The 10,200-nt window shown below is 41.2% G+C and overlaps 1 protein-coding gene across 2 annotated transcripts; it reads left to right on the top strand.

Moving 5' to 3' along the window:
* The first annotated feature begins 37 nt into the window (after window positions 1-37).
* LOC129679166 (carboxylesterase 1F-like) lies at window positions 38-8,873 on the top strand. 2 transcript variants are annotated; one of them, XM_055610091.1, is made up of 7 exons: window positions 38-498; window positions 1,603-1,701; window positions 3,262-3,342; window positions 3,536-3,683; window positions 7,078-7,209; window positions 8,177-8,249; window positions 8,511-8,873. In XM_055610091.1, exons 2-7 carry the CDS (start codon window positions 1,699-1,701, stop codon window positions 8,680-8,682), a joined length of 609 nt encoding a protein of 202 aa, XP_055466066.1. In that variant the 5' UTR covers window positions 38-498; window positions 1,603-1,698; the 3' UTR covers window positions 8,683-8,873. The 2 variants fall into 2 exon arrangements, with proteins under 2 accessions (XP_055466066.1, XP_055466065.1); XM_055610090.1 differs by having other exon boundaries at window positions 40-498; window positions 1,603-1,743.
* The last annotated feature ends 1,327 nt before the right edge of the window (window positions 8,874-10,200 follow it).

Below are 10,200 nucleotides of genomic sequence, written 5' to 3'. Positions count from 1 at the left end.
GAAGAAGAAGAAGAAGAAGAAGAAGAAGAAGAAGAAGAAGAAGAAGATTCATCCTGTTCTGCCTCTCCATCCAGACAGCTTAGTCTCCCACCAAAGTCAAAACATCCTGCCACTGAGGTCACCGTGTCCCTCATTTTCTCAACCAAAAAATTGGGATGTTGTTACCAGGAAAGATAGGGGTAGGGATGAGGAGAATACCAGCACAGAGGCAGGCATTCTCTCAGAGCTTCAGTATCTCTGACATTGGGTAATAGCACTCTTTAGTCCCTACTGCTGCCCTCCCACAGGCGCAGTGTCCTGCTCTGCCATGTGCCATGTGCATGTACTAAAAGGATGCCACATAGGGTTCTCTTATAGGGTTCTCTTATCCTGCTTGAGAAGGAACTGAGAACACAGGTATGAAGATGTGCATTTATACCAGGAAGACTCTGCCCATAATCACTTTCTCCGTCTCCACAGAATCTGTTTAAATTCAGTTTACAAGAAGACGCCAAAGAGGTAAGGGCCTTTTAAGGTTTGTAGCTTTAACAGTCTTAAACTATGACTGGAAGATTTTCTATTTGTGGAGTTATAGTTCACGGTGTGTGTGTGTGTGTGTGTGTGTGTGTGTGTTATTGTTGAGGTGGAGAGCAGCAAAATCACTTATAGGTGAGGACCAGAAGCAGGGTTGACATTACTACTTTGACCTCTGGTTTAGTGCTTCCAATCTGCAACCTTGTCTTCTCCCAATGAAAAGAGGATGCACTGCCAGATGGATGAGTTGCCTAACTATGGGTCATGGAAACCATTGTTGAGGAACATAAGTCATAAGCTATGCAGGAAAAAGATGTTGCATCCACTTTCTTGTATGCAGAAAACTTCATTAGTGACCTGCATGTTCTCCCTTGACCATGAAGTCAGTGTTGAATCAACAATACAGTACACTTAAAAGAGGGGGAGGAAATTTGGCTGTTTTCCAGTTTGGTTATTTTGGGGAATGGTCGCGTGTACCTTCGGTGTATGATAAAACTATGGATTTCATCTGAACATGTGGATTTCAAGTGTTTAACATCGACATGACAATAATAACTGTAGCATGTGAAGTTAAAGCTGAAAAAAGCCTTTTTAAAGAAAAACCCTGGGGTTGAAGAAGTAGCAATCCCTGCTCATATGGTGTTTAATTATATTATAAATAAATCTTACATATACGAGTTCTTTGTGAGAAATTTATATTATATAAGGTACTTTCAAACAGGGACCCATATATAAGGATGATGACAATAGTGTTTCCAGTGGTTCCCAAGAAACTAGTCCTAGAATTTTACTTCAACAGGGGTCCAGGATTCACTAAGTCAGCATTTGTGAAAACTTTATAGACTTACCTATTAGGAATATTTAAAATCAATTCTGGAGAATATCCTTGATTGAACTTTTCTATTTCTTTTAACCTTATTCCTCACAAATGGCCAAAAAAATTGGTCTCTCTGACTCACAGACCTCCTAAGGACATAGATTTCTCTGGTCACTGCCCACCGTCATGGGGTCTATGTTCCAGCAGTTTCCTTAGACAAGCAGAACGGGAGATGTGGGTGGTGTCTGTCACTGTGCTGCTCTCTCCTGCAGAGCCTTCCCTTTCTGCCACCTGTGATTGATGGGGTGGTGCTGCCAAAGGCACCAGAAGAGATCCTGGCAGAGAAAAGCTTCAACACTGTGCCCTACATGGTGGGCATCAACAAGCAAGAGTTTGGCTGGATTCTGCCGACAGTGAGCCTAAAACCGACCTCTTAGAAGCTTCTCTGCTTAGCCATGATCCTGCCTCCACTCTGCTTCCAGGAAGTCTGTCTTTAAGGCCTGCTTTGTGTCTGGGGCAGCTGTTCCCATTGTTATAATGTATCCATCCAAAGGAACATGCCTGTCATGGCTCAACCTAGATGTACAGGCTTGGGATCTCTATACCAATTATTTGTCTTTTAATGAAAATTCTGAAGTTCTCGGGCTGGGTAGGAGGTCTGTAGGCATAACCATTGTGCATCCTGAATAACCAAGGTTAAGTATAAAGTAAGGCAGGAGCTGGGAGTTCAAGAGAGTCCAGCAGAGAGACATATGCCTCCTCCTTGTGCTTGGACACTCAGGATCCATAGATCTCCAATACACTCAGTGAGTGGTTCATTGCCACTGAGAAAACTGATTCTGAGGTAATTTTGATTTTGAAAGGCAAAAAAAAAAAAAATAGATTTTTCTCTTTAAACACTAAAACATTCACTGTTAATAGTAAAATCGAAGGAGGAGGGGGAGTTGAGTCCAGTAATAGAACAGCAGGAATAGAATGATAAAGCATTATCTGAATTCAACTCCCTGACTCCAAGGCTGAAAGTGTTTCCAGATTGTTGAGAGCTCTGCAAGGCACTGTGGTGTGATGATGGTGAGTCTACATGCCTGTCCTTTCAGGGAGAAAGACTCCTCTTTATGACAGCAAGCAGAGGTCCAAGTTGAAGTAAGAACCTTAATGTAGTCAGGCCTCTGTTTTTCCCAGGAACCTAAGCAAAGATCAACAGTTAGCTTCCTAAATGTTTGCCCAAAATTGTTGATAATATTTATTAATTTACCTTTAAGCTCTTGAGCTAAGCTTTATTTTGATGTCTTATATTTCAAAAATGAAAGAAATGATTGATTGACAGCTGAGCGTTTTGTATAGTAACAGCTTCCAAGTGAAGATTCAATTCATCAATGTTTTGTTGTTATTGTTCTGCTGGAGGAAAGAGTTGAGCTTTCTCAGGTAGGCATTTTGTGGGGTTGTGTTTATCTTAGGAAGTGCCTTATGCTGTTGCTGGTGCTAAGCACCTACCTTTGAACATGATCAGTCCAAGCTGAGAGTTCTGCGGCTCTCTACTTCTGCAGTAAGATTTCAGAGATCTGCTAGAACACAGGCACAGTTTCCAATTCAGACACTGAGTCTCAGGGGAGGGTGTAGGCTGTGCCTCTGTCTCTGAGCTTTCTGCTTCTCCTCTAACTTTGAATAATTGTTTCCTAGGGAACATTGTCTCCAGACTGATAAGGATTTAGGGTGCTACTAGTTTATTTCTTGATTTTCTCTATATAAATCCATTTGCTTCACTGATTTCTTTCTTTCTTTCTTTTTTGTCACACTCATGGGAGACCCATGCCCAATGATGAGCAACCAGAGCCTTCATCCCACAGTGGGCAGGATGCTCTTCTTGCTTGTCTCTTTCTGTTCATTCCTGAGGACTCACAAATGTTTAACCTTTTTGTTTTTTTTAACAGATGATGGGAATTCCACTAAATGATGAAACACTGGACAAGAAGATGGCCATCAAAATTCTGCAGAAATTGTCTTCCATTACTGTAAGCATCTAAGGACCCATGGCCATTGACTGAGTAATACAGCTACTTGGAGGGACTGGGCCAAATTACAGATCAATGTAATGTTTCCCAGTGCATCGCCCCAGAAGGCTTTGCACAGGTCACCGGAGAGTCACACTCAATGAAGCCATAATTGGCTGGAAAGGCTGGTGATCACCTTTGTCATCCATTTCAGGGCATACAAGAAGATTTAATCCCAGCTGTCATTGAGAAATATATAGGAGATAGCAATGACCCTGTCAAGATCAGAAAGGGAATCGTGGAGGTGTTTGGGGATACGTTATTTGGTATCCCATCAGTGATTGTGTCCCGTGGCCACAGAGGTGAGTTTGAGACAGATGAAGATTCAACCGCTTTGTTCCCTAACCTGCACACTCCCTAGGATAGACAGATGTGGAAACTTTTCATGGTCAATGTGCAAAGTCTGATTCAACAAAGGTCCCATTCTGTTTTGTTTAGCAAGCTGAGAATGAGGGGCAAGTCAAAGTAGTTAATATGGTAACTGATACCATGAAGCAGCACAGGGATGTGTGGGCTGACACAGGGAGAAGAAGGCCAGTCAGTGATGTGCTGCCATGCACATGCACATTCTGGACCACTGGAACTATGGACTCTCTTGGGAGCAATCAGATGTCAGGTATCAGGGTTATCCCAGCGTAACAGAAAAGGGAGGTATTTATCCACCAATATTCACTGTTAGTTTGTGCTTTGATCTGCCACAAAAATGGGTAAGGTAGATTATAGTGACAAGAGTAAACCTTGAAGCAAAGAGTCGCTGGTGCTGGAGGTGGAAGTCAAGCTTCCATGCCTCGAGAGGGGCACCAGAGAGACTCAAGCACATCTGCTGATATGTGGAATAGAGGCAGAGTTTACATTCTTAAGTTGTTTCTAAACTAAATTGCTACACAATGGAGCCACGAGACAGTAGGAGTTAAGTATAGGGTCAGGATGTTTGTTCAGGTGCAAGGAGGACATGGGTGTGTGTGGCAGGTTTGAGAGTTTTTACTCTGTTGTCATTGTCACAAAATATCTGACATAAACACTGTAAGGGAGAAGAGACTTTTTTGTATTGTTTTAATACATGGTGAGCAACTCCATTGCTCTATCCCTGGGATGAGGCTGAGCATCATTTTGGGGAGCATGGTAGCGCAAGCTGGGTCATCTCATGGCACAAAAGAAGCAAAGACAAAGAGAGCTACAAGTGGTCAGAAAGATCGAATCACAAGTGTCTGTCCCAAACAACCTGGGGGATGGCCTTCCCTCTAAAGTCTCCATAGCCTTTCAGAATAGCACTGCCAGCTGGAGACCTCTACTTGAATATGAGTCTGTGGGGGTCATGTATACAGACCATAGTATCCCATCCCTGCCCAGCAAAAGGCTCATGGCTGTTTCATAATGTAAAAGGCATTCAGCCCATCTGCAAGAACCCCTACAACTGGCAATTTTGTTTAGTTGAAAAGTTAAAATCTTAAGTCTTCTTGGCTACTCTAAGCAAAAGTTTTACTGTGGGGCCTAGTGAAATTAATAAAGCAAGTCATATGTCACAGAATAAATAATAAATATTCAGATTCTTTCTCTTCCTCCCTTTCTCTCTCCTCCTCCTTTCTCTCTCTCTCTCACCCTCTCTTCCCTCTATATTTTTCTCGTCCTCTCTCCCTCTGTCCCCCTTCCAATGTCATACATTTTGATTCCCATGTAGCTTCATTTTTATTTTGGTTTGAAGTCAGGTAGTAGATATTTCATTTTTTGTTTCCGCCAAACATTTTCTTGCTTCATGTGTGTGTGTGTGTGTGTGTGTGTGTTGTAGTTCCAAATAATTTGAAACTGTTTTTTTTTCTAGTTATATCAAAAATGATGTTGGAATTACTTCAGAGGGACTAAAGTGAACTAGTAGGGTGCTCGGGATAATACAGGCATTTTAACAGCTTTAATTCTTCTAAACCAGTGGTTCTCAACATGTGGGTTGCAATCTTCTTGGAGGTGTAATAATCTTTTCATAGGGATCACCTAACACAGACATTTACATTACAATTCATAACAGTAGCAAAATTACACTTATGAAGTAGCGATGAAAATGCTTAGTTTGTTTCTACCTATCTGGCTGCTCTCCCTTGTGGCTTGATGGTTTTCCACAGTGGAATGCTTTGAGTCTCTTCTGCTTTTATTCTTACTAATTTTACCTGAAGTCCCCTTGTACTTACATCAAGAATCGCTCACACATAGCAACCGACTTAGAGCTGGTAACAGTTTTCCATTGTTTGCATATAAGAACACCACACTTCCTCTACCCTATATACACTTTATGACTTTGATGTCAGAATTTACATAAAATTTTTTGTAATGACAATTTCTTTGAGCCATAGCTCTTTTTTTTTTTTTCAGCTGCACTTGGTGCTATTTTCATCTTTACCCTTTGAAATGAGAACACGGTCTCACACACCATCCTTCCAGTTCCCGAGTACTACAAAGACTGTTCTGTTAACTTTTATCTTTGATATGTGTGCTGTCATGTTTCCTGTTGTTCACTAGTATCTTTCTGCTTCACTTTAAAGAGTTACATAGTTTCTAGAAGGCCTGTGTGGAGGTCATTCGTTTCACAAGCCTTGTTTGTGTATTTCTCTTCATTTCTGAGTGTCTCTTTCTGCAGAACAGCATTGCTGGTACACAAAAGGTATGTCTCTGATCACGCTTGCAGGAGATGATTTTTACTACAGAGGTACTTACATATCCATGTTCATCACTGTGTTGTTCAGAACACCTAAGACATGGAATTGTTTTCTATGTTCATCAACAGATGAATGGATAAAGGAAATGTAGCAAATATACACAATGGGATTTTTCTCAGCCATAAAAAAAAAAAGACAGTGCTTGTATGGAAATAATGATTTCCCTCATAATGGAAACATCCAGATACAGAAAAACAAATAGCACATATGTGAAGCCTAGGTTTAAGTGTGTGTGCGTGTGCATGTGTGTTTGTCTGTCTATGTCTGTCTCTCTGTGTGTATAACCAGAAAGGGGAGTGTGAGGTAGGATGGAGAGATCTGGAGGGAAGGAGGAGAGGTGAGAGTAGGTAATAGAACACATATGACATGAATGCAGAGTGGGCTATTAGGTGAAGGAAGTTCCAGCCAGAGGGAGGGAGGAAATGGGAAAAGAGATAAATAAAACAAGGTGCTGCGAGAGTTCCATAACAGAGGCCACTCTCATCTGATAACTTAGAGAGCAATTTAAAAAGAAATAAATAACATCCTTGTCAGATACCCTGGCTCAGTCTCCAGGAATTTTCAAAGCCAGGCTGAATTGCGGATGCTTAGAATGTTGTAGATCTTCTTGAAATGAACAAACGCTAGTGTGTTATCACCAATACCTATATAGTGCACATACCAGGTTCATCATATATATTCATTTTAATTGCATTAATGTCAGACTCAAACACCACTTTTACTTTTAATTAACCATGCAAATATAAACAAATCAAGGCATTCTCTTGAGGCTGTTTTTCTGATGTGCTTATAAACAGCGGTTTCGGCTGGAAAGATGGCTCAGTGGTTAAGAGCACTGTTTGTTCTTCCAGAGGTCCTGATTTCAATTCCCAGCAACCACATGGTGGCTCAATATATACATAAAATGAACAGGGGTTTCCTGAACGGAGGGGCCTTGATTCCATCTAGGTGTGTGTCAGACATGTGCTGTTATGAATCTGTGTCTTCCCAGATGCTGGAGCTCCAACCTATATGTATGAGTTTCAGTACTACCCAAGCTTCTCATCACACTTAAGACCAAAGAATGTAGTCGGAGACCATGGAGATGAAATCTATTCTGTCTTTGGCGCCCCAATTTTAAGAGGTAATGGATCTTTGCTGGTATAATGGTAGAAATAATAGATCTCTGAGTTCCAATCTTGTTTTGACAGCCTTGAACAAGCTTCTGCAGTCTTGATCTTAATTTATTGATACAGTATAATGGGCTTCAGGTACATATGGAGGAGGCCAACCTTTCTCCTGGTCTAATATGCATGAAGTAGAACATATTAATGTGTCCCCAGCATAATTGCTCTCACAGTGCTGATCGTTGACAAGAGAAAGAGATGTGTGTCACATATAGTAGGTCACTTGATGACAAGGATGCCACTTCTTGAATTTATACTCAAAATAACATATCAGAACACGACTGAAGGCGAGATCAGAATTGATGCTAGCTGTGAATCAGATTCACATGCGTTGGCATATCAGCCAATCTGTGTAGATATTTAAAATATGTGGATATCTATTTTACCTATATTATAGTTAATAATGCATTATCAAGCTCTGACACAGTTGATATATTGAGGAAAAAAACATTCCTAAACCTTTGACTTTCAGAAACTTCATGTGGCTTCTAACCCACCTCGTAGCTGCTCATGGCACATCGGTGTCCCTGGGCAGCTCCCAGTTAAGTAAATACTTAGCGCATTCACATTTATATTTTCCAACCCCCACAAGTTTACCAAACTAAGACCTAAGAACCAAAAATATGGGTTAGAAGAAACCCCGTGGTGTGACCTTTCTACTCTGAGTGAGGAGGAAGAAACAGATGGGCATGGATAATGCAGGTAGCTAACTCTGGATGGGCTGCATTCCACTCCTTAATCCTTGATCAGTTACCGTCAGTCTGAAAGTGTACATCACTTAGCCGGGATTTTGCAGACTTTTGACTAAGTAGGCATGGAATAAGGCTCAGAGTTTTGCCTTTCTAAACAGTACCTCAAGTTCTGCAGTGGCGGGTCCACCAGTGAGGGTTTTCTAAACCTCTCTCTTTTTGTAATTCCCCACAGAAGGTGCCTCTGAAGAGGAGATCAAACTCAGCAAGATGGTGATGAAATTCTGGGCCAACTTTGCTCGGAATGGGTGAGGATGTTGGAAAAGATGGCACTGGGGTGGTGGACAAGTTCGAGCCTCCAGGGCACTTGTAGGGATGAAGGATACTTTCTCAAGTTTAGTGATAACCTCAAATACAGTTAGTCCAAACCATTGCTCTTACATTGTTTCTTCCCATCTCTTGGGATGCACAGGTACTTGGGCACTGATAATTCAGGAATAACTATACTCATTTAAAAATGTGGGAATCACAGGATAGCTTTGAGAAATTCCATTTGATTCTGTTTCCAGGAATCCCAATGGGAAGGGGCTGCCCCATTGGCCAGAGTATGACCAGAAAGAAGGTTATCTGCAGATTGGTGCCACCACACAGCAAGCCCAGAGACTGAAAGGGGAGCAAGTGGCTTTCTGGACTGAGCTTCTGGTCAACAAACAACCCAAGCCAGAGCACAGTGAGCTTTAAATACAAAGCTTGCCAGCTTCAGACCAGAGGAGCCATGGTACAGTTCTTCCACTTAAGGCATTTGTAAATCAAAGATGGATCTTGGAGGATCCTGAAGAACTCTGTCATAGAGGCAGGCAGAGGCCAGGGAAGGGAAATCTTTGTACTTGTGGCCTCAATTTGGAGAATAAATGTTCTTTATTATCGTCAAATAAGTGTCTATGTTTTAGGTTGACTATAAATGCATGCATCCAAGAAAGAAAGTAAGTGGCTGCAGGCGGAGAAAAGAGGGAAGGAAAGAGGGGGAGGAGGGAGGGAGAGAAAATTCCTAAAAAGATCATCCACAAGAGGCAAACTGTTACCTTAAAAATCAAAGAGAAAAGAAAGATGTTGCAAGAAAAATAGGTTTTGAATTTAGGCTTGCCTTGTACCTCTAACTGGGAGATGTTATCCAACGCGAATGAAAACAATACTAACATTTACTAAAGTTCCAGGAGTGAAGTACGGGCTACTGTGAGAGTTTGAAGGCCACACGAACTGCATATTGAAGGAAGAATTTATACCAACTACAGGTCCCTCTATATCTTACTGTCAGGTGTTCATGGGAAAAAAAATCAGATGCATGTTTAAGACCTTAGGAATCCCATCTCCATCTCTGTAGACATGCAGCTCTGCTCAGACTTGTACTCTGATGAAAGAAATCCTGCAACAAGCATTATTTCTTTCAGGGCCCTGGTAAAGACCCATTGCAGTTTAAGAAGTGGAGAAAAATCTTAACCTATGGAAAATAAGAAAAACTGTCCAGTTAGAAATCATTAGCAATCATTACTGCGAGTGGTGGACAAATCACAAAGGAGTCACCATGTTCAATAATAAACACAGTAAGGCTGGAACAGGACTGAAGAAACCAACCACTCCTGGATGACACGTTTGAGTCACAAAGTGCAACATTTCAAGCAGGAGTGATCTTGAAGGGTGGGTGTGAAGGTCTAAAGCTGAGGGTTGAAGAAGACAGTAAGAAAGAAGAATCGATGAGGAAGGGTAACCATAACTGAGGATTATGAAAAAGATACTTATAAATCTACTAATCTATGCTTTAAAGCTATAATCATAAAATAGAATTTGAATAGAAGTACCTTGCACGGATGAATGATGCCAATCCCAGAATTTATGATAAAAATCTCAGTTACAGATATGGGATAATTATCCATTATTAACTAGTCAGAAAGAGGCTCCTGAGGTTTCCAAAAACAACAGAAGCTACTGCCATTGCTTTGCGCTTCCTACTAGAATGAGCTAGTAAGAACCTATTTGTGAAGTTACCACATACCTTGATTACAACACAGAGAAATGAAACAAACTCAACTGTAGACTTCTTCCCTACTGGTTAACTTTCATATTGCCAGAAAGTGCTATGATGGTTAACCTGGGAAAACCAACTCATGAATGCAAATATCTAGTGTGCTCACTGTATCTTCCAGGACACTGGTCTTCCAGGAAAAGTGTGTCCACTGGGACAAAACTGGTATGATTGTCTTA

Source organism: Psammomys obesus, unplaced genomic scaffold (genome assembly GCF_907164565.1).
Source record: "Psammomys obesus unplaced genomic scaffold, mPsaObe1.curated_primary_1811, whole genome shotgun sequence".
In the NCBI taxonomy this organism is placed as follows: Eukaryota; Metazoa; Chordata; class Mammalia; order Rodentia; family Muridae; genus Psammomys; species Psammomys obesus.
This window is presented reverse-complemented; position numbering and strand designations above follow the sequence as displayed.

Coding starts and splice junctions, on each gene's coding strand:
- LOC129679166 (XM_055610090.1), top strand. CDS start 1,699: ATGGTGGGCATCAACAAGCAAGAGTTTGGCTGGATTCTGCCGACA. Junction 1,744..3,261: donor TTGGCTGGATTCTGCCGACA/GTGAGCCTAAAA, acceptor TTTTTTTAACAG/ATGATGGGAATTCCACTAAA. Junction 3,684..7,077: donor TGTGTCCCGTGGCCACAGAG/GTGAGTTTGAGA, acceptor GTGTCTTCCCAG/ATGCTGGAGCTCCAACCTAT.